Source organism: Euleptes europaea, chromosome 2, assembly GCF_029931775.1.
Source record: "Euleptes europaea isolate rEulEur1 chromosome 2, rEulEur1.hap1, whole genome shotgun sequence".
In the NCBI taxonomy this organism is placed as follows: Eukaryota; Metazoa; Chordata; class Lepidosauria; order Squamata; family Sphaerodactylidae; genus Euleptes; species Euleptes europaea.
The window spans coordinates 18,824,680-18,848,902 of NC_079313.1; the positions used below are offsets into that span (position 1 = coordinate 18,824,680).

General features: G+C 46.0%; 2 protein-coding genes across 3 annotated transcripts in view; both read right to left on the bottom strand.

Annotated features, from left to right (window-relative positions):
- Positions 1-3,335, bottom strand: part of SCYL3 (SCY1 like pseudokinase 3) — a 29,450-nt gene extending 26,115 nt beyond the window's left edge. Inside the window, exons 1-2 of the mRNA XM_056844446.1 lie at positions 3,143-3,335; positions 1,701-1,886 (exon numbers count right to left, since the gene is read on the bottom strand). Coding sequence (XP_056700424.1) covers positions 1,701-1,886; positions 3,143-3,307 — 351 coding nt within the window. The 5' untranslated portion in view covers positions 3,308-3,335. The remainder of the gene's footprint in view (positions 1-1,700; positions 1,887-3,142) is intronic.
- Positions 3,336-13,153: 9,818 nt separating this feature from the next.
- KIFAP3 (kinesin associated protein 3) overlaps positions 13,154-24,223 on the bottom strand; it is a 94,053-nt gene continuing 82,983 nt past the window's right edge. For both annotated transcript variants that reach the window (XM_056845062.1, XM_056845063.1), the window contains exon 20: positions 13,154-13,365. In XM_056845062.1, coding sequence (XP_056701040.1) covers positions 13,257-13,365 — 109 coding nt within the window. In that variant the 3' untranslated portion in view covers positions 13,154-13,256. The remainder of the gene's footprint in view (positions 13,366-24,223) is intronic.

The window sequence follows — 24,223 nt, forward strand, 5'->3', positions numbered from 1 at the left end:
ATTAGAGAGAGAACTTATTTCCCACACTCAGGATTGCACAAATTTCACATTTTATGCTGTCAACACCATGGCTACCTTTCCCATTCGACTGCTCCTTATGCTCACCTATGAACACAATCCTGCCTCGTTTATCCAAACCTGCTGACGTATTTGATCATCCCTCGGCCTAAAACTCAAAGTTCTTTAAATCCTTAAATACTAACCTCAGAATAAAGATTGCAAAAGTAAACTGCGAAAGTGTCAGATCTATATACAATTCGTGGGCCAAAATAATTTCCTCCACATGCTCGAAATAGAGCTTTCAATAGAAAAGGCGTCTTGCTTTAGGAACAGGTTGCAACAGGCATGCACAGGCGGTTCTCATAAACCAGTGGTCGGCAAACTCATTAGTCAACAGAGCCAAATATCAACAGTACAATGACTGAGATTTCTTTTGAGAACCAAATTTCTTAAACTTAAACTATATAGGTAGGTACACTGTTTATATGTTCAACACAGAACACTGACCTTTTAGGGGAGGGGGCGTGGCTCAGCAGTAGAGCATCTGCTTGGCATGCAGAAGGTCCCAGGTTCAATCCCCGGCATCCCCAGTTAAAGGGATTAGGCAAGTAGGTGATGTGAAAGACCTCAGCCTGAGATCCTGCCAGTCTGAGTAGACAATACTGACTTCCGATTCAGTAGAAGGCACCTTTATGTGTTCACAGATCGTTTCCGTTGCCCCACCCCGCAACACTTTGACAAGTTTCAGCCCCAAAATTATTCATCGAGTCACCAGGATGTTTTGCCTTGGCTTTGCCGCTCCGTAGATGCACATCTTCCCCCATGCGCGTCCTCCAAACTCAAAATTAAGCCCCCCTGCAGAGTTTTGAGAATTTGGTTGGGGGGAAATGTGCATCTGTGTGTGTGTTTGTTAAGTGCCAGCACGGCTGCGGCAAGGGAGACTCCGAAGCGGAGGGAGGGGCAGAAGGCAGCGCCCCGGCCCGCTCTTCCCCGCGTCCCCGCCCCGCACCTACCTCGGCCGCAGCCGACTCCCCACGGCTCCTCGCCCTCCGGCTCCAGGGGGCGTGCTTCCCCAGCCCTTCCTCCGGCCAGCCGGCCAGCCGGCCCGGCCTGCCCGGGCCACGACCCCGCACCTCTGCCCCCTGGCGGAGGGCAGCGAGCCAGGTGGGGAGCAGGGGCGAGGTAACAGCCGCACCACTGCCTCCTCCTCGAGAGCCGCACTCAACCGGCCAAAGAGCCGCATGCGGCTCGCGAGCCGTGTTTTGCCGACCACTGTCATAAACAAAGCTGCAGCAAGCCAAACTCTGACACTTCATGAGCAGCAAGAGCAAGAAATAACCACATCTTGGAAGACTGAATGAGGCCTCTGTAGGCTGAATCTGCTTTCAACCCTTTTTGCCATCTGAAAGCAGGCCAGGAGCTTGCTTTGTCAACTGGTCTTAAGTTACATTATTTTCACTTCATGGTAGGACTGGTTCACATGAACAGGCACGTCGAGCAGTGAAAGGGTAAAAGGCAACATCTGAAATTTGGTTTCGCAAGGCCAGCATCTTAAAAACGAAGAAATGTAATGACAAAGCAGAGACCCCTTTCTCCCCAACCAATCCTCCTCCACTCCAACTGGCACAAACCCTACTAAAGATTTACTTCAATTCTTGGATGTGGCAGGTAGGTACTCACTCTGTCACGGAAGTACTCACTCTATCATGGAGGAAGACAAGAGCTTGCAAAACATCGTAGATTCCAGCACATATCTCTGAAGAAGAGAGGTTCTCCAGGACCTTCTCCACCGGCTGCACGCGCTCTGTGACCAAATGGATCCCATCGATTTCCACAGTGCAAGAGAGGAAGCGCAGGAGGCAAGGGTGGCGTAAAGTTTTCAGGTGCTTTAAAAACACAAAAGAAAAAAAGAGCAACAACACTCGTTAGGGGTAAAGTGTAGACAACTGGGGAAGGCAATAGCAAACCAACCTGTAAACATAGTCAGCCTGGTAAACGTCGTGATGTGACATCACCCCATGGGTCAGTAATGATCTAGTGCTTGAACCTTTACCTTTTACGTTTTCTGCTTGTTTTCTCCAACAGCCCACAACTGCATTTCAGCTGCTTTCACACAAGGACACTCAGAAATTTCCTTTACTCCATTATGTGTTTCATGCTAATATGCTAAAGTTGATAATGTATGTGTAATCTGCACTGATCATACTTCCCCCCACCTTCCCCAAAATGGCATTCAGCCGTTAATAGGTCATGGATGAAAAACAAATTACATGGGGATAAGTTTATCTTTGAGTTCCTTCCTGAAGAATATTTACAGTTCCGGAATTTGGAAGCAATTGCGACTAGCTACCAGATTTGGACAATGCAAACTGGCTTCACGACCTGGCGCTCTTCCAGTTACTTGTTTCATGCTGTCTGCTCAACAAGGCATTTACATTCCACAGCATTTTCTGGTCACAGCTCACATTTGGAGCTGATGAGCAGGAAGAGTGTACTGACTCTGACAGTGTTGTGCATTACCTAAATTTCCCCAGCTTTTCTTTTGGCTCTCATGATCAAGGAGGGGAAACCTTGCTAGGGAGAAAGAGTGGCTTGGGTCATTCATAGAATCACAGAGTTAGAAGTGGCCATACAGGCCATCTAGTCCAACCCCCCTGCTTAATGCAGGATCCGCCTAGAGCATCCCTGACAAGTGCTTGTCCAGCCTCTGCTTAAAGACTGCCAGTGAGGAAGAGCTCACCACCTCCCTAGGTAGCTGCTTCTACTGTCAAACAACTCTTACTGTAAAAATTTTTCCCTAATATCCAGCTGGTACCTTTCTGCCTGCAATTTAAAACCATCATTGCGAATCCTATCCTCTGCTGCCAACAGGAACAGCTCCCTGCCCTCCTCTAAGTGACAGCTCTTCAAATACTGAAAGAGAGCAATCATGTCCCCCCTTAACCTCCTCTTCTCCAGACTAAACATTCCCATCTCCCTCAGCCTTTCCTCATAGGGCTTGGTCTCCAGGCCCCTGATGACCCTCATCGCTCTCCTCTGCACCTGCATGATTCTGTCCACACTCCCAGCCATTTCTTAGATAACCCCAGGGAGCTCTTATCATTCCAAAGGGCAATATGGCAATAATGCTAAAACACAATACCTTAGCAGTTTTGTTAACGTTGTCCTCGTTCTCGCTCTTATACACAAAGACAGAGGCGAGTTTGCCACGCTGAAGCACTGCTGGATAAATGTTGACTCCGGAGGGCAGCGTAAACGGCGGCTCTTCCAGTGCATCATGCTTTAAAGCACTGTTCTCCGAGCCCATTACCTTATACGCTCGAGCCGTTTTGCAGGGGCTTCTGTTATCTTTTAGTGTCAAAAGAAGCTTTAAAGAGAAGTTAAAGTTGTATTTAATGCATGTATAAAGTCACCTTTGTCCCAGATGACTGGGGACACAAGATGACTAACAATAAAAAATCAGCACTGCATACTGTAAGACCCAAGTTAAAGCAAACAGCACTAAACTGATTAACAATGCCCAACACAGATCGCAGTCCTTTCAAGACTCACCCAACAGAAACACACACTCTGAGGAACCAAAGCCTCTTTTATAAAGCTCTGTTTTACAACTAGGAAGGAGGAGCTGTGGCTCAGTGGTAGAGCATCTCCTTGGCATGCATAAGGTCCCAGGTTCAATCCCCGGCATCTCCAGTTAAAGGGACTAGGCAGGAAGGGGATGTGAAAGACCTCTGTCTGAGACCCTGGAAAGCTGCTGCCAGTCTGAGTAGACAATAGTAACTTTGATGGACCAAGGGTCTGATTCAGTATAAGGCAGCTTCGTGTGTTCAAAGTTTCATGAACTACTGCAGAACTGCAAGAAAGAGACAGAGACCTTCTAATTTCCCCTAGGAACCCATCCTACAACATCCAGGTGGCCACAGAAAAAGCCTGTGAACAAGCAGAAGCCAAAAGCCTCCTTGGTGCGGGCCACAGCATCCAAAAGGCACTGCTGGGCTGGCAAAAGCTGCCGCAAATTAGCTCAACAAGTTATTCGCTTGGAATTCTTTACAAAATCTTCACTACAGTTACGACAGAGACCACAATCATATATACATCAATTTGAGTTTTGTGCCGAGAGATGTGAGATTAATTTTCTTGGGACAAAAGATTTGAACTCCAGTCAAGAGTCTTGAGCATACACTTTCCAAAGTTCAAAATGCATTGCATACTTCAAGCGTGATGGGCGCTGAAGGTCATTCTGAACTGTTGCTGTCAGTTAATACTTAAAATACTATCCCGAAAGCACTGCACGTACACAGGGATGGCCCTTCGGTACAGATTCTGATTTATCACAGCCTCAGGAAGCTGGCTGTACCTACCGCATGGCCTGTACTGAGATATGGCAACCCATATTAGGAAGAATTTTCTAACAGTTAAAGCGGTTCCTCAGTGGAACAGGGAGCCAGTGTGGTGTAGTGGTTAAGAACGGTGGTTTGGAGCGGTGGAGTCTGATCTGGAGAACTGGGTTTGATTCCCCACTCCTCCACATGAGTGGCGGAGGCTAATCTGGTGAACTGGATTTGTTTCCCCACTCCTACACATGAAGCCAGCTGGGTGACCTTGGGCAAGTCATTCTCTCTCAGCCTCACCTACCTCCCAGGGTGTCTGTTGTGGGGAGGGGAACGGAAGGTGATTGTAAGCCGGTTTGATTCTCCATAAGTGGCAGAGAAAGTCGGCATATAAAAACCAACTCTTCTTCTTCCTCAGGAGGTGGTAAGCTCTCTTTCCCTGGAGGTTTTTAAGAAGAGGTTAGATGGCCATCTGTCAGCAATGCTGATTCTATGACCTTAAACAGATGATGAGAAGGCGGGCATCTTGGGCATCTTCTGGGCAAGAAGTACGGGTCACTAGGGCTGTGGGGGGAGAGGTAGTTGTGAATTTCCTGCATAGTGCTGGCGTTTGAACTAGATGACTCTGGTGGTCCCTTCCAACTCTATGATTCTAACCCACTATTCAGAAGGAGCACTGGTTGTGAATAAGTAAGGGGACACATGTGGCTTGGGTTTCTCAATGTAGGCCCCAGTTGTAAGGTCTGAAGCAAACTGGAACACGTGCCAAAACCGCTGTCCAGATGAAAAAGGACCCGAAAGCTGGGTCAGTAAGAAATTCTCTAGCCAAACTATTTTGCAACCATATTATGGTTAAGGAACCCACTGGTTTTGATTTGCATTTCAACAAACCTGTGTAATCCCCTTGTGAATTTGCCTCTTGAGCCTGATACTCAAATTTACATCTATCCCTATAGGCTGCACAAGGCTCTTCTGAGTCAAAAAGAAAGGATGAAGACAACAGAAGCAGCTCTCTTCTGTGTTTAAGATGTTTATTTGACCATCTCTTGCCATCAGCACGACTCTGGTGTGCTTCAGGCATTTAACACTGTTCTTCCTTTTCTTTCAGTCTATCTGAAAATCCTGATAAAAATGGGAAACTGTTCTGGATAAGGCCCCTGGTGACTAACTACTGCGATTACTTAGTATTCAGAAAAGGCTGCATTTTTAGATTTCACCTCCATAGTCATAAAAGCTGCTAACCTCTACAAAACGTAATAACACTGAGAATTGAAGATGCTAACGAATCCTTTTTTTCCCAAAGAAAACCTTGAATGGATACAACCAGGCAATGAGATTTTTAGAATCTCAAGAATAAATCTTACTTTCCCTCTATTTTAGCAAAATTCTCCTCCATTTTATACTCCCAACAACCCTGTGAGTAGGGTTGCCAGCTCTAGGTTGGGAAATACCTGGAGATTTGGGGCGGAGCCTAAGAGGGTGGGCTTGGGGGAGGAGAGGGACTTCAACGCCATAGAGTCCAACTGCCCAAGCGGCCATTTGCTCCAGGTGAACTGATCTCTATCGGCTGGAGATCAGTTGTAATAGTAGGAGATCTCCAGCTAGTACCTGGAGGATGGCAACCCTACCTGTGAGGCAGGTCAGGCTGAGAGAACAGTCACTCTCTCTCAGGCTATTCACGGCCCGAGGTCACCCAGCGACCTTTTAGGGGAGAGGCCGTAGCTCAGGGGTAGAGCATCTGCTTGGCATGCAGAAGGTCCCAGGTTCAACCCCGGAGTCTCTAGCTAAAGGGACTAGGCAAGTAGGTGATGTGAAAGACCTCTATCTGAGACCTTGGAGAGCCATGGAAGGGGGGCTGTGGCTTAGTGGCAGAGCATCTGTTTGGCATGCAGAAGGTCCCAGGTTCAATCCCCGGCGTCTCCAGCAGTGGTTCCCAACCTTTTTTTGACCAGGGACCAGTAGGACTTTTTTGTTCGGTGCAGGGACCCCAAGGTTCAAAATAAAAATTCCGAGAATTTGAAAATAAACTTTAATCATAACTGTTAGTTAAACATTAAACTTAGAATAATATTTGAATATATATTTTTATAATAGAGAACTTTTAATTGAAAATATTAATTTATTATGGGTTTATAACTTTGTTTCGAGGACCTTAATTTAGTTCTCGCGGACCCCTGGGGGTCCACGGACCCCTGGTTGGGAACCAGTGAGTTAAAGGGACTAGGCAGGTAGATGATGTGAAAGACCCCTGCCTGAGCCCCTGGAGAGCCGCTGCCCGTCTGAGCAGACAATACTGACTTGGATGGACCCGGGGTCTGATTCAGTCTAAGGCAGCTTCATGTGTGTTCATGGCACCAGCGGGGATTCGAACCCGGGACTCCCTGATACTCGTCCCACACTCTTACCCACGCCACCACACGTATTCCGAAAGGCTGCCTTCGCTCCCCCTCCCCTGAAGGTGTCCCAAGACTGCAGCTCTGGGTTCGAAAGACCCCCGCTGAAATTTGCATAGCCACGCCCTCCAAAGGGCTATCATTTGCATACTCGTTTACACGTCCACAAGCCGTGGGGGGGGGGTGACGAGGAGCGGAGTTCGCGACTTCTGCTTTAACCCCTTGCCTCCCCCGGCCGCGCTTCTTCAGCCCTCGGAAGCGGTACCTCAGCGCTAAGGGAGAAGCGGCGCGGACGTGGTGAAACTGACAGCGGCCGCGGCCATTCGCCCCCTTCCCCCGCCATCGGGCTGAGGCGACCCGCCGCGCGCGACAGGAAGAGGAGAACAGCCCGTCCCCCCCCCCCGTGGCCCTGGTCAGCCGCCCCCGTTCGGCTTACCTGCTGCCCCGCTGAGGGGGGATACGAAGAGGGCCTCCCAGCCGCCCTCCGTCCGCCGCTTCCACAACAAGCGGAGGGGGGAGGCGAGGAGAACAGCTTCCGGCTTCGACTCACCATAGAGTCTCGGCGCGTCACCGACAGGCGCTTCCGCCCCTCTCTGCGGCCGTCTCCGCCGCCATTTTGGGTGAGGGCATCGGAAGCTGGCAATGCGGGGTTTCCGTGGGCTCGATGCCAGAGGGTGGCTGAGGCGTTGGTCTGTTCCAAGGCCTTTTGGGGGGGGGGGGGGGTTTGATGTGAAGGTGGAGGATGTGAAGATCCCAGGTTTAATCTCCGTTTAAAACTCTCCACGCCTATTACCCCTCTGCATATCACACACCCAATCCAATCACGCCTGCTAATGTCATTTGCTTGCTTTTGACATTCAGGGCGCTTTCACACAGCCCAAATAATGCGCTTGCAATCCACTTTCAATGCACTTTGAAGGTGGATTTTATCTGTGTGAACTGGCAAAATCCACTTGCAAATGATCATTAAGGTGCAGTGAAAGTGGATTTAAAGTGCATTATTTGGGCTGTTTGAAAGTGCCCTTACATGCGCCATTGTGGGTCTAATTCATTGGTCTCTGCTGAAGGATAGATGGAATCACATTCTAGCTGTATCTGAATTAGTGAGCAGTGGCTAGGGTTGCCAGCTCCGGGTTGGGAAACACCTGGAGTTTTTTGTGTGGGCGGAGCCTGAGGAGGGCATGGTTTGGGAAAGGGAGGGGACTTCAATGCCATAGAGACCAATTGCCAAAGCGGCCATTTTCTCCAGGTGAACTGATCTCAATCACCTGGAGATCAGTTGTAATAGCAGGAGATCTCCAGCTAGTACCTGGAGGTTGGCACCCCTAGCTGTGGCTCACAAAAGCTCACCCCCTGCCAGAAATCTTGTTAGTCTTTAAGGTGCTACTGGACTTTTTTGCTCTTTACAGACTATCAGACTTTTCCATGCTGTACATTTGGAATGAGTGAAATACTTTGTAAGACAAGGGTTTTCTCACTTTAAAAAGAGAGCATATTTAATAAGAGTTCCCCCCCCCACACACACACAGTTTTCCCCCAAATTTTCTAATTTTTCCACTGGAAAAAATGAAAAAGTTCTCAGACTTTTTCATGCTATACATCTTCAGTGTGAAAAGCCTTGCCTTAATAAGTATTTTACTCATTAGTATTTTATTCGTATTTTTACTCATATTTTCTATTTTCTAATGACGTGCTCCCCCCATTGTCGTAGAGTCCAGTGAGAACAATGAGGGCAAGGAGGCTGGTTTGAGCTTACGGCTTGCTTTATTGGCCAAGGAGTCATAACCGGGTGAGCCAGGATCCAGACAAACAGCTCCGCTATCCTGTCACAACGAAGCAGGGCAAATGCAAGAGGTTTTATAGACATTTGACATTCCAATACGATACATTTTCTTAACATCTGATGTTAGCTTGTCAACGCAACATCATTAGTTTCTACAGCGCCTGCGTGAGCCTCGCTACATTAATGAATGGAGCCTGTTTCCTTGAGAAAGCTCACAGTGTCCTTTTGCAGAGGGAAGCGAGGGAGGGCGGAAACGCAGAGTGTTCCTTATCAGACATTGGGATGTGTGTGTGTGCTTGGTGCTGACTTGAAGTGTATGCAAGAGAGAAGGAAAAAGGGCGGGGCACTGGGCAGCGGCCTCTGTGGTTCTGCTTGTAAGCAGCCCATGCGTGTAGCCTGCATGTACACTTGCATACATGATGCAGCTATGATTACTCGGCACAACATTTTCTAATTTCTGTTTTCTAATTTTTCCTTCAGAAAAATTTAAAAAAGGTCTTGTAAAAAATGGGGAGAAATCATCCCCATTCCCCCCCCAAAAAAAATTTTCCCAGGCCTTCACATCTCTAGGCATTGTGGCAGGCTTTCCCCATCAATCCTTCACTACTTGAAAGGATGCAGACAGCAGGGGCACAATTAAAGCCATTCAGGCCTACAGGCCAATGAGTGTTACAGGGACTGCTGCTCGATGCCACATGTGAACACAGTGGCCGTGTAAATGGGTTGCTCTGTATACATGTAGCCATACATGGTGGGCTCAGATCCAGGGAAAACATTGTTCAGAAATTTCCAAAAATGAAGCACAAGGTCAAAGAAGAGACACAGGGCCGGGGGGTGGGGGAGAGAAAATGCAAGTTTGACCGAAATAGAAGAAAAACACTGAAAATACTAGCTCGGAGGAGAACGTTCCCAGGTAATACTGCTGTGGCAGTGGTCGAACGGCAACTGAGTGGGAAGATGTGACTAGGGTTGCCAACCTCCAGGTAGGGCCTGGAGATCCCCCAGTTACAACTGATGTCCAGATTACAAGATCAGATCAGTATCCCTGGAGAAAATGGCTGTTTTGGTGGCTGGACTCTATGGCATTATACTCTGCTGAGGTTGCACCCCTCCCCAAATCCTTCCCATCCCAGGCTCCACACCCCAAATCTCCAGGAAATTCTCAACCAGCAGTTGGCAACCCTAGCTGCGACTCCTCCCCTTTAAGTATGTGTGACTGCTCAAAAGGGGGAGATCAATTTTGTGCCTTAAAGTCAAGCTCTAGAATGTTCTGAATCCATGCTCTGCACAGGCGTGGATCCCACTGGTGTGAATGCTAAGAGGGCGTGAAGAAACACAAACTATTTCGGTAACAGAATGGGTGTGCCCTTGAAAATCGGGGGAATTGGAGCATGTTTTGCTTAGGTGCTCCTACAAGGAAGCTTATTGTAAGTTAGCCAAATTGCAGTCAGTTCAGATGAAGGGAGAATTAAGAGTCCCCTCTGGAAAGGGGCAAAACAGGTAGTCAAAACAGGTAGTCAAATTTTGTACAATTGCATATAAAGTTCGACGCATAATGTTGGGCAATTGCAATTAGATTAATTCATAATTTAGTCAATTTTAGTCTATTATAAATTATTTGGAAATTTTAATTAGCTATGTTTTTGGTTGAATTGCTATATATTTTTTACTTTTTGTATAAATGATGCATGTGTTTTACTGGCTTACGCTGTACTAATAGTAAATCAATCAAACTATTTCACTGAATGTACATCACTGGCTCAGTTTAAAGAAACCTTGGAGGGTTTTTTAAAGAACTATTGTGGGGGGGATCATTTGTTTTTGTGGCATTTGTGTGTCCAATCATAAGCTTACCCTTTGAGAAGCCTGTAAGGAACACTTCAACTGGTTTAAAGCGTACGCTACAGGGGTGCAAACCGAACGGGCAACGCAGGTGGTCTGTGTGTACATAAGCCCCCGCCGGGCTCAAATAAATTCGGCACTTGCGCCAGCGTTTTAACAGAAAGCATCATAAACAGGTAGGCTTAATGCCGTTAAAACAAATAGCTCTCCATGCAGCATAGTAAAAAGTCTCAGGGGAGACATTTCCTGTGAGTATTTTGGGCAGCAAAATGAACATGGAAAGGAATTACTGGACCACCGTGGGCAGTCTTGGGGTTTTCATGCCAAGTTTTTTTGTATCGCCAAATATTATTCCTGTTCCGTGTAACACTTAAGACATTAGGATGTGGTTTGCCAAGCCATTTTTGAAGCTCAAGTACAGAACGAGTCAAAATGGATGGTGTGGTATGTAGAATGTGAACCAGGATTAATATAACTTTGTTGTATTAATTAAATACCAAGGGTGGCACAGCTGAAAAAAGGCTGGCCGGGATTGAAAACTAGGCCTCAATGCAGAAGTGCCTTGTTAGAAGAAAAGTCAGCATTACAGAAATGAAACTTTCAGTTAACCTTCTGGTTGGGTAGCCCTGGCCTTTTATACACGGGTTTCTGATGGATATGCTGCTCTCTCCATCTGCAATAACTGCTGTCGAATTTTCAAAGCACTCTGCACAGGGGCTTCAGCCGCAACCCCCCCCCCCAATAAATTCCCGGAGTACTTTGGACTACTCAGAGTAAATTTCTGCATGCGCCAGTGAAAATGTGGAGCCAGTGAAAATCTGAACCAAGGTGGGAGTGGTCACTGATGTCGTTGCCGTTACGCGGCTTGCCACCCCCATTTTTAATCACACATGCACTCTAGCAATAGATCGATCTTGCAATAGATCACGGGTAGGAAAAAGGCACTTATGCGTGAGACACCCCTCCCCCTGCAAATACTGCTTTGTATTTGGTTGTAGTGTTTTTTTAAATACGTCACCAGCCCCACAGTAGGATTCTTTCATTTTAACTGAGCCGAGTAGCCCCCATCTTGGGGAGTTTTTTTTTGAAGAGGATGTTAAATGGATACTGGAGAAATAAGGTTGTTCGTTATTATTCCAGTGTTATATCTCTAGTCTGGCACTGGCAAACAAAAAAAATTGACTTTCATGCCTATCCTAAAGAGGACAGGTATAAGGGGAGGGTGGTAAATCTGCCCACCTCTGTTTGATCTGGCTGAGGTCTGAAACTGACTAACACGCACTGTGAAACTGACCAGATAAGCAGCCTCATAGTATTCCAGCACTGGCAAACAAAAAAGAGATGGCTTCGAGGGGAGGGGTTGAATGAGGGCGAAAGGCAAGTGGGAGGGAGAAGTGAGAATGGGCATGGAGAGAAAAAACCAAATTGACAAGTATACGCAGGAACAGCTTCAATTTGGGATTGAGGCAGACTTTAAACTCGGGCTAAAACAGCATCCAGAATATGCAGGGAAAACACAAGGGGAGAGCAAGGCACCTTCTAAAGGTCTGAGAAAATGTGCATAATGAAAACAGAGCCCCCAAGTAGTCAGGGGGTTACAGCGGCAGAATCAGCCTGTGCATAAAAGGCCCACATTAGTTTGCTACAGCAAGAAAATGTTTTGAAAGGCTTGTGGCACCTTAAAGACTTAAGCTACCATGAGGTTATCAAAAAGGTCAGAGTCATACCGATCCAAGGTACAACAGGCGGAGGAACTGCAGAGCTGGAGCAGAAAAGCATGTGATGTATTGAGTTAAAGACAGGTGGTGACTGAAACTATAATCCAAAAGAAATCTCGTGGGCTAGTCATAGCCTCGTATTTGCTGAAATAACTCACAGGGAAATAACTGTAGAGGCAATTTCACATCTCGGGGTTGGAAAGGTGAAAAGTACTCCCGCCTATTATGGTCTCAAGCAATTCCTTTCAGAAAGTAGCTTTACAGCGCAACCCTATGCGTGTTTTACTCAGAAGGAAGCCTCACAGAAGCATGCACAGGATTGCAGCCTTATTTGATCTTGAGAAACAAGGTCAGAATATTGTTAGTAGGTGCATACTTTTGAGATCCCTCTTTGGGCGACTCTCGTCAGGCTGGCAGGTAACAAAGGACAGGGCATTATGAGTTTGAATTGCTGCAGCAGAATTATTACAATATAATGGTTAAAAAAATAATTGCAGAGAGGGTATTGACTGGAACCATTCGTGCTTCTGCAGAGTAAATCGTGTTGTGACACCTTTTCCAAGTTTTGCTTCCTAGTCTTCACTTTTTGCTTCTGAGCAGGGCAGCACTAAGGGCCTTTGCTATCCCTGTGGTTGCCATTGTTATTTGCTGCAATATGGCATGACGCATTTTAAAGAATTGATTTCAGCCACGGTTCAAGTCACAAATGTATTTATGCACCCCTGCGTTACAACAATGCAATGTCATCAATATGACATATTGTCATTTCCAATGGGTATGTTACAGGTGCATGGAGGGGCGGTGGAGACAATTCAGTCACATTTACTAACCTACTGAATTATCGTTCATAAACGAAGAAGTAAATTCAGTTCAAAACTCATGTAGCCTGAGCATTCAGTATGGTGGGACTGTAAAATCTTTTTTTTTTAATAGAAATTAAGATAGCTGCTTCATATACATAACAATGTTAACTTTCTAGTTAATATTTGGCAAACTCTGTACAAAATAAAAGATAAAAGTGTTACTGAACAGCTAATATTTCTCCAGAGCAACACCGATCAACAGAAATGTACCACACAAGACCTGTAAAGATTGCTCTCATGCATTACTAAGAAAAAAAAAGGCTTTGCTCAGTGACTCTTCTTGTTCAAGAATACAGGAAGGGAATAATCTAATACAGCAGATTGCTTTATCGGGCTCCAAAGCTGTAGTAGTAAGGGTCATCTGGTCGATATCCATAAGCGGTGGTGGGGCGGCTTGGAATTCCCACAGGCTGGCCAAAACCATCCATCGCAACGCTGCATGCAGAGAAAAGAAAAGACTGCTGAGTTGACATTTGCAGTAGAGTGACAAGCTCTGGTTTTTCAGAATGCAAAATAACAACTTGGAAGACTTCCACTGAATGCCAGCCATATGCTGGATGCTGGAGTCCCGGTCCAATCTGAGAGTTGGTTTAAATCAAGGAGCACTTCCGCAAACAGCTGCTCATGCTGTTTTACTACGTGCGGGAGAAGCAACTCATGTTTTCCCCTCTTGTCCGTAAACTGAGAAAACTGCAAGATGCATTTTTTCCAGTTGAAGGGGAATCATGGTTGAAACATCTCATGTGAGGACAACTCCTGTGAGTAGTTACTTCATAGAATCATAGTGTTGGAAGGGGCCACCAGGGTCATCTAGTCCAACCACTGCACAATTCAGGAAATTCACAACTACCTCCCCCACAGGGGATGCCATGCTACAGTGGTTACTCTTACTACTCATGCTACTCTTACTCAGCTGGCCAATTCCAGAAGGTGATGATGCTGGAGGACTGCTCTGCTTGGCCTCGTGGCTTTTATGCTATTGGATCCCACAGAGATCTATTTAGTCCTTCATGCTGTTTATCATGGTCCTCCAGGGATTTGGAGTGAGGTGTCACCAATATACAGAAGACATCCAGCAACAGCTGACTGAATTGGGCCTTTGGAATTCCTGAATGTGTGTCTGGAGAAGTTAATAGGATAGATGAGGGCCAAAACTGAAGCCCAGTCTGGACAAGATTGAGACGTTGTTGGTCAACAGAGAAACTGCTTGAGGAATGCAGAGTTGGCCTGTCCTGGAGGCAGTTGCAATCCCCCCACCCATACTTTGGAGATGCTGCTGGACCATGACCTATGACTGGAGGCTCAGTTCTCCTCCATGGCACATAATGCCTTTTATCAGCATTGGATGATATGCCAGCCATGTCTGTTCCTTGTTCCAATGCTCTGATCACATCCAGTAATGGTCTCTACCATTTAAAAACTTTCCAGAAACATCATTTGGTGCCAAATGCAGCAGCTGGGCTATTGTCAAGGGGTGGGATGCAAGGACTGTTAATACCCCTGCTCCGAAAGATCTGTGTTGGCTGCCCATCTGTTTCTGGGCACAATTCAAAGTGCTGGCTTTAACCTTGAAGGTACTCGCCCTTGAGGCTTTCCTGGCATCTACCTTATCTACCCACCTACCTTTCAGGTGCCAGATCAAAACATTGTTTACATGGGCTTTTAAACAAGGGATTTAATCTTTTAAAAGTTGTTTTATGGTCTGCATCTAGCCTGAGGACTGTTCATGGATTTTTTTTAGGCTGCTCAATAGCTGTTTTTATGACCCATGGCTTGTTTTTACTATGGATAATTAATGTTTTTAGGGGATTATTTTTACTTGTGAATCACCTCAAGTGGATGTCTAGAGAAGTGGCATATAAATTCCATCAATAAATAATGTGAAAATAATAACAATGTTATTATCCCCTTCCCTTCACCCCTTTTTTCCCCCCTCCCTCTTTCCTTTTTCCCTTGAAGGTTCATTACCTTTCCTGAATCTTTTCTTGTCTCCACTCCCTGAGGATTGTTACTTAGATCATTTTGGCCCTCTGCCTACGACCGTTATGGACCCCCACACCACCAGGAAATATTTAATATTATAGATGTGAAATTAGATTGCCATCTTTTAATCTGATTTATATACATTTTTATTTCTGTGTTTTAATTCTATGTTTCAACGTATATTATATTGTATTATACACACTGACCGTTGGAAGCTGCCCTGACCCCAACTTGGTTGGGAAAGGGCAGGGGATAAATGGAATAAAATAAAAATAAAATGGAATTAGTCAAGTCCATGCAGTGAAGATGGTTCAAGTTAGAACTGATGCACACCACAAGATCTGTAAACTTTTGTATGCAGAAAAATATTTACTTAAAATAGTTAGATATCCGTCTTTGTCCCGGGCACCTCAAAAACCAAGGTAACAAAAATATAAAAACAACTGGATAGGAAGACTATAAACAACGTAAATAAATTAAATGAACATCCAGTACATTAGAACCAATCTAGAAGCACTGTATGCCTCACTAGGAGGGTATTTCCCCCTTCCCCAATGCTCTCCAGAATAGCTTACAGCCTCACTGGGAAGTCAGGAGGGTAGGAGCCATGCAAACATGGGGCAGCCACCGAAAAAGCCCCAGTATGTCAAGGTAGAGGGACAGAAGGAGATGATGACCTGGACCTTGGCGCTTATAGCATCCTGGTGGAAGGAAGATATATGGATCCCCCTCCCTCCTGACAGTGAGCTCAGACTCACAAAAGCTTATGCTGGAATATATGTGGTTAGTCTTAAAGGTGCAGCTTGATTTATGCTTTATTCTACAACTGCTTGTATAACTCATGCTGAGTTTCTCTCTCTCCCAAATACGTGCATGTTCTTTTCCCGGGCAGGGACTACCAGATCAGAATTCCTTTAATAGCACTGGATTGCAGTCCCCTTACACCACTGAATCCTTCCTGGGGGTGGAGCTTTTGTGTCAAATCTATTGTGCTTCTATGCCTTTGGGGGGGGGGTACTGAGAAGCAGGCAAGAGAAGTTCTCTCCTGGAGCCCCTAGATGGCACTCTCCCCTCACTTCTGGATCATCTGCGTAAAGCCGCTTCCAGCCATTTCCAATTGACTTCTACTTACTCCAAACGACTCCTGAACACATTTTTAAATTAGGAAAGGGAGGAGGGAATCATGGTTTCGATTATGTCCTGATCAGATCAGTCCTTTTAGTTTGATAAACATGCAAGTAATTAGGTGCAGAGCCTTTAGAAGCTAAAGCCTGAGACGTCCTGGCTGTCTCCAAACAGCCTCGCATGCGTTGGTGCCAAAAAACAGCTGCAAGGACGGTGGCTCAGCCAGTGACAATTTCAGCTGTTACGCAATACAAAAGACCAAACTGGTTTAAGCTTTTCACTCACTTAGCAGGTTATAAATCTGGCCTAATTTACATGTTTACTTTTGAAGCACAGTTACTATTTCTCTATTGGTCAGGTTCCGGACATGTAACCGTCTTTCCTGAATATTGTCGAAGGCTTTCACGGTCAGAGTTCATTGGTTCTTGTAGGTTATCCGGGCTGTGTAACCGTGGTCTTGGTATTTTCTTTCCTGACGTTTCGCCAGCAGCTGTGGCAGGCATCTTCAGAGGAGTAACACTGAAGGACAGTGTCTCTTCAGTGTTACTCCTCTGAAGATGCCTGCCACAGCTGCTGGCGAAACGTCTTTCCTGAAGTTTCACAATACACGTGGCCCCAGAAGGTCGGACCAGAACCAATGGGTTGAAATTAAATCAAAAGAGTTTCCGTCTAAACATTAGGAAGAACTTTCTAAAAGTTAGAGCGGTTCCTCTGTAGAACAGGCTTCCTTGGGAGGTGGTGAGCTCTCCTTCCTTTGAGGTTTTTAAGCAGAGGCTAGATGGCCATCTGTCAGCAATGCTGATTCTATGACCTTAGGCAGATGATGAGACGGAAGGCATCTTGGCCATCTTCTGGGCATGGAGTAGGGGTCACTGGGGGTGTGGTGGGGGAAGTAACTGTGAATTTCCTGCATTGTGCAGGGGTTGGACTAGATGACCCTGGTGGTCCCTTCCAACTCTATAATTCAATGATTCTATGAGTATTTCATGGAGAAGTAGTATTGGAGTGGAATCTCGGATGCGACGTGTGCCCGTCTGTCTTTCTTTCCAGGGAAGAGGGAAACCTGGAATGACCCACATCCCAGGCTACAGATCAGCAGAAGGCCAAACCAAAAAGATACAAAAAGATTTGTGTACAGGACCCTCTGCAGTTTTTTTTTAAGTAACTGCATTTCCTGGCAGCTGCTCTGAAGATCAGGGAAGATTCTTCGGGTGGGAGTTTTAACCCTTTCCTCTCATACCTCTTCCACCATTTAAATCAAAACTCCTCCAACTTGCAATTTGCTCTGCGGGGAGGAAATGCCTGACCCCCATGTCCCACCCACCCCACACCCTTGCAGAGGGTGGTGATTGGAGGGGGGTGATTTTAAATTGAGGGAGCAGTACAGGAGAAATGGGCTAAACAACCTTCTCACACAGCAATCAAGGGCTGCTAACCAGCGCTAATAAAACAAAATGAACAATTCGATACATGGATCCTTTACATCTCATCTAGTTTCCTCCAGAGTCTCCCAAACACACATGTGGTTCACGGCTGCCCACAGTTTTTTTTTAATTTTATTTTTATTGTTAAAGCTCAGAGATGCATTCTTAAGGGAGGGCAGCCAAGAGCTGTAACAAGCCGCTTGAAATGCATGAAACATGCAGGCGCCAGGAATTAATGCTCTCCATGTGGGTGGTGTCATCAGAGAATAAACGACACCCTCGAAATATCAACGAGGCTTTCAAACGACTATGCAAACTCCCAAAATTCTTTACACGCCTATTAGCGCAGATTCTCAGAGTGGAAGGCAGGGCATCCCAGACCTAGATCTGCAGTGCAATCAGAGCGCAATGTTCTCCCCCCCCCCCCCCCGTGGAGCATGTGTCCTGCGGAACAGTGGGTGTTAAGAGTCCCGCAAGGGCCGTGTTGGCTGGTGGAAATTAGCAGCTGAAAAGAGGTAGTTTCTTGCCATGTTACTTCTCTTGCATCCCACCAAACGCTCCTTTCTTTTCAGTGTACAGGAACACAAAATAATTATGCAGAGGCTGTAGCCCTTTCTGTACCAAGCCACCAGGGGAACACTCATGTAGTTTTCCAGCATTTTTTTTAAATAAATGGTGTATATACATCATCAATAACACCCTTTCCTCATGCAGTGTTTGTGGATCCATCCCTTTGTTTCCATTTTTTTTAAAAGGTTGTGCATCCAAATACCCTAAAAGCAGTAAGAGGAAGCATCAACAGGCCTCTGCCCAGCAAGTGACAGGACGCTGCAGAGAGAGGCAGAGGATGGACAGAAGGAGAAAAGTTGGTTTTTATGTGCTGACTTTCTCTACCTTTTTAAAGGAGAATCAAACCAGCTTATAATCACCTTCCCTTCCTCTCCCCACAACAGACACCTTGTGAGGTCGGTGAGGCTGAGAGAGCTCTAAGAGAGCTGTGACTAGCCCAAGGTCACCCAGCTGGCTTCATGTGTAAGAGTGGGGAAACCAATCTGGTTCACCAGATTAGAGTCCACTGCTTATGTGTAGGAGTGGGGAATCAAACTTAGCTCTCCAGATTAGAGTCCACCACTCCTAACCACTACACCACGCTGGATAGGGATTTTGCTCACAGAATGGGCAGTCTTATTAATGGGATCGTATCCCCTGGTTCAGAGTCACAGGCTACTGAAGCCCCTTCTCTATTCCATGTTGTGTTAACAAGCTAGCAATCTAATTCAGATTTAAAATCCACCAATCGCCACCTTTTAAACATGTTCATTTTTATATATAGCCAACCTCAGTGGGCTTTGCTACTCTGCAGACCCCCAAAACCAACAAATGGGGTATATTTTGTGCCGTTACAAGGACATTCAAACAAAATCACAGCAACTGTGGCTAACAATAAATCATGCATACAAGTAGATAACAGCTGGAATCTGTATTGTGCTATGGAATATCACAAGAAATATAACAATACTGTGAAAAGCCCATACAAATATCCAATAACATATCTTGCAAGACAATTACTAAACCAAAGTCAAACGAAGGTCTAAATGATGTGAAGTCTATAAATGACAATATATCCACTGATCTCCCGACAGATTCCAGCTGTCATCTACTTGTATACATGATTTATTGTTAGCCACGGTTGCTGTGGTTTTGTTTGAACTCTGCAGATCCCGGCTAGAAGAGAAAGTGTTTTGTACAGCCACTGTACCTCTGAATTTTTTTTAAGGTAGAAGATAAAACCAGTCACCAGATCTGTGATTAGCCTCTACCACAGTTCCCCTTTACCAGTAAGGAGCCCGTACAACTGCAGCAAAATGGCACCCAGAGCAGGGGCGATGATTAATCCTTTCCTCACATGTAATTTCTCTGATGTAAATCACCGTTCCCCCAAGCCGCAATAAGCTCCATGGGGGGGGGGGGGAGACTCAAATGGACATCCTCTGCCCCAAAGAAGCTTATTACAGCTAGGGAAAAGGCAAGGGCAGAAAGGGTTTTTAAAAAATTACTATTCAAGATATTTACATGCCGCCTTTCCATTTCACGAATGCTCCCTTCCCAGTCTTCGAAGCTGCCACATTGGGGGGCGGGGGGAAGAGTTGGTTTTTATCTGCGACTTTCTCTACCTTTTAAAAGGAGAATCAAACCGGCTTACAATCACCTTCCCTTCCTCTCCCCACTACAGAGACCCTGTGAGGTAGGTGGGACTGAGAGAGCTCTAAGAGAGTGGTGACTAGTCCAAGGTCACCCAGCTGGCTTCCTGTGGAGTGGGGAATCAAACCTGGTTCTCCAGATTAGAATCCACTGCTCCTAACCACCACTCTTAGCCACGACACCACACTGGCTCGGAAGGAAGGAAGGAAGGAAGGAAGGAAGGAAGGAAGGAAGGAAGGAAGGAAGGAAGGAAGGAAGGAAGGAAGGAAGGAAGGAAGGAAGGAAGGAAGGAAGGAAGGAAGGAAGGAAGGAAACAAACCACAAGACAACCGCATTGTGGATCTACTGTGTCTGTCTGGTTTGGCCCTTAAATTCTGTGGTCAAAAAGCTTGCCTTAGAAGATTGTGGCATATACTGACAAGTCTTGAGGTACCGCCTTCTCCAGGATGGAGCACCACGGTGACTGGGAGACACAGAGTTAAACAGGGAACAGCTTAGCTTAGCTAATTACTGCGAAATGCTAACCTCAGTTGCTGGATCATTCTGAGACTCTTCAAAATAGGAACTGTGTATTTTACCCCCCTGCACCCTTAATGATTTGTTTTTTTAGTCTGAAATCATTTCCAGCCATCGGTTATGCTTGAGGTCTCTACATATGCACTTCTCTAGAGCACAAATATTTCTTGTTCCTATTGGACTGCCAGCCTTGTCAGAGCAAATTTCACTGTAAACTGAAGGCTGATACTTAAAACCTCTTGGATTACCCAGGCTGCTAGCAGGATCTAGGACCTCTCCAGCCTGGCAGCTGAGCTGTCTAATTTGCTTGCACAGACATGTCAAAAAGAGGAAAATGTTCCGGAAATGCACAAAGGACTGGTATATGTATATATTCCTTTCAAAGTTATGATTCAAAGCAAATAAAATGCCACATGTATTCAGGATCCTAACAGGGTCCGAGGCACATCAAAATGTAATGAGCCCATAATGAGAACAGGGCGATACCGGCTAAAAGACGACAAACTTCATCTCGCTCAAAGAAGGTTAATGTCTTTCACAACTCCAGTCCTAGAGAGCTTAGGAGAACTGGCATCCATCAGTGTGTTCACGAAAAGCCAATATGTTCATGAATAGCAAAGGCCCAAATCAATCAACAGTCACAAGGAGATTAAGATACGACAAACAGCCCGCTGTACAAGTTTGGTATACTAAAGTCAACGACCAGTTGGGCAGCAAACTTCAAGTCCCAGGCCCTGTCCCAGAGGCGGCTGGCTTTCTTAGTTTCCATGCTTCACATTAAATTTTAACGAACACATGAAGCTGCTTTATACTAAGGCAGGCCATTAGTCTACCAAGGTCTATACCATCTGTTCTGACCAGGCAGTGACTCTTGGGCAGCTTTTTCACATCAACTACTACCTGGGTCCTTTTAACTGGTCACATTGGGGGTTGAACCTGTGAACGTCAGCATGCCACACAGATGGTCTACTACTGAACCATGACCCATACCGCAATGGCAAGTGCGCGTGCCGAATTATGTGTGGCCAAGCCCCATGCAAGCGCACTTTAACGCAAGATTCTGACAGCAAGGATAGCACTTGCATAGTAATAGCAACCGACACAAGTATACACCATTTAAGACATTATGGAAGTGTGTGTGGGGGGGGATAATCCACTGACCCACCATACGCCAAATGAATATCTCTGGCCTCTTTCTCCAGATGATATAACCCTGTGGTTTGCTGCCCCATGCGTACGCGTTCATTTTCTAATGGGATTAGCCATTGTGCCTCGAGAAGATAAGATATATAGCAAGATATGATAACCTAGACCTCTTGAGGCTTAAAGTGCAGGGGCGGTAGGTAAATTCCTATCTTGGCTGTCAGAATGCTGCACAGGTTGCTTGGCTTTGTAAAGCCCCTCCCTGCCCCCCTTTTGTCACTGGTAAGATGCTCCAGAAGAGCCCCCCGTGGCACAGAGTAGTAAGCTGCAGTACTGCAGTCAAAAGCTCTGCTCACGATCTGAGTTTGATCCCGACAAAAGTTGGTTTCAGGTAGCTGGCTCAAGGTTGACTCAGCCTTCCATCCTTCCGAGGTCGGTAAAATGAGTACCCAGCTTGCTGGGGGTAAAGGGAAGATGACTGGGGAAGGCACTGGCAAACCACCCCGTAAACAAAGTTTGCCTAGGAAACGTCGGGATGTGACATCACCCCATGGGTCAGGTATGACCCGGTGTTTGCACAGGGGACTACCTTTACCTTTTTAAGATGCTCCAATCACAGGCTAAGGACTTTGATTGATTAAACAGTGAATACTTGCAGCTCTTGTTAAGTTTAACTTTCCTCTTCTCTTTGACATTTCCCTACTACAATCTGCCTTTGTCAATTTGCTGTCCTTGCAAATGTGAGGGTTAGTAATCTCTAGACCTCAACTGAGGACAGACTTTTCAGCAAAAGACACAATTTAAACTTCATTTTCAAGTCCACATTCTCTTGCAAAACTCATAGCTTAGAAGAAGAGTTGGTTTTTACATGCCGACTTTCTCTACCATTTTTTAAGGAGAATCAAACCATCTTACAACCTCCTTCCCTTCCTCTCCCCACAATAGACACCTTACAATCTCCTTCCCTTCCCCTCCCCACAACAGACACCCTGTGAGGTAGGTGGGGCTGAGGGAGCTCAGAGAGAACTGTGACTAGCCCAAGGTCACCCAGCTGGCTTTATGTGTAGGAGTGGGGGAACCAACCTGGTTCACCAGATTAGAGTCCATCGCTCATGTGGAGGGGTGGGGAATCAAACCCCATTCTCCAGATTAGAGTCCACCGCTCTTAACCACTACATGACACTGGCTTTCTTTGAAGAGCGGGTTTGTCTTCAGAAATAGCTCTCCTACTTCAGTCCCGCATGGCTGCAAGGCTGTGAAGTTCACTGTGATCAGTGAAGTTTTTTGAGCCAACTTTTCTATCATTTTTTCACACTATATACAGGGAGGGGAAAAAGTATTTGATCCCCTGCTGAATTTGCCTGTTTGCCCTCTGACCAAGAAATGACCAGTCCATAATTTTAATGGTAGGTCTATTGTAGCTGTGAGAGACAGAATAACAACAGGAAAAACCCCAGAAACCCAGAAGAAAAAAGTCAGAGATTGGTGTGCATTATAATGAGTGAAATAAGTATTTGATCCCTTTGCAAAAGATGACTTAGTACTTGGTGGCAAAACCCTTGATGGCAATTACAGAGGTCAGACGTTTCTTGTAGGTGGCCACCAGGTTTGCACACATCTCAGGAGGTATTTTGTCCCACTCCTCTTTGCAGATCCTCTCCAAGTGAGTAAGATTTCGAGGCTGACGTGTAGCTACTCGAACCTTCAGCTCCCTCCACAGATTTTAGACGGGATTAAGGTCTGGAGACTGGCTAGGCCACTCCAGGACCTTAATGTGCTTCTTCTTGAGCCACTCCTTTGTTGCCTTGGCCATGTGTTTTGGGTCATTGTCATGCTGGAATACCCATCCTCGACCCATTTTCAATGCCCTGGCTGAGGGAAGGAGGTGCTCACCCAAGATTTGACGATACCTGGTCCCGTCCATCGTCCCTTCGATGCGGTGAAGGTGTCCTGTCCCCGTAGCAGGAAAACACCCCCAAAGCATAATATGTCCCCCTCCATGTTTGACAGTGGGGATGGTGTTCTTGGAGTCGTAGGCAGCATTCCTCCTCCTCCAAACATGGCGAGTTGAGTTGATGCCAAAGAGCCTGATTTTGGTCTCATCTAGCCACAACACTTTCACCCAGTTCTCCTCTGGGTCATTCAGATGTGCATTGGCAAACTGCAGACGGGCCTGTACATGTGCTGTCTTGAGCAAGGGGACCTTGTGGGCTCTGCAAGATCTCAGTCCTTCATGGCGTAGTGTGTTACCAACTGTTTTCAAGGTGACTGTGGTCCCAGCTGCCCTGGGATCATTGACAAGTTCCCCCCATGTAGTTCTGGGCTGCTTCATCACCGTTCTCATGATCATTGCAACTCCACAAGATGAGATCTTGAATGGAGCCCCAGACCGAGGGAGGTTGACAGTTAGGGTTAGGGTTGTCACCTTCTCACCAAGCTGCTTGGCAATAGTCTTGTAGCCCAGTCCAGCCTTGTGCAGGTCTACAATCTTGTCCCTGACATCCTTGGACAGCTCTTTGGTCTTGGTCATGGTGGCTAGTTTGGAATCTGATGGATTGATTGCTTCTGTCGACAGCAGAACCCTAACCCTAACCTGGCTGGTTAATAGGGGATCAAATACTTATTTCACTCATTATAATGCACATCAATCTCTGACTTTTGTCTTCTGGGTTTCTGGGGTTTTTTCTGTTGTTATTCTGTCTCTCACAGCTTCAATAAACCTACCATTAAAATTATGGACTGGTCATTTCTTCGTCAGAGGGCTAAAGGGCAAATTTTGCAGGGGATCAAATACTTTCCCCCCTCACTGTACACATTATACACATAGGCACACACTTGAGATGTGCTCAAGCAATAAGTCCTCTCCAGAAAAATTACTCTAGAATTAATATTTATTCTAC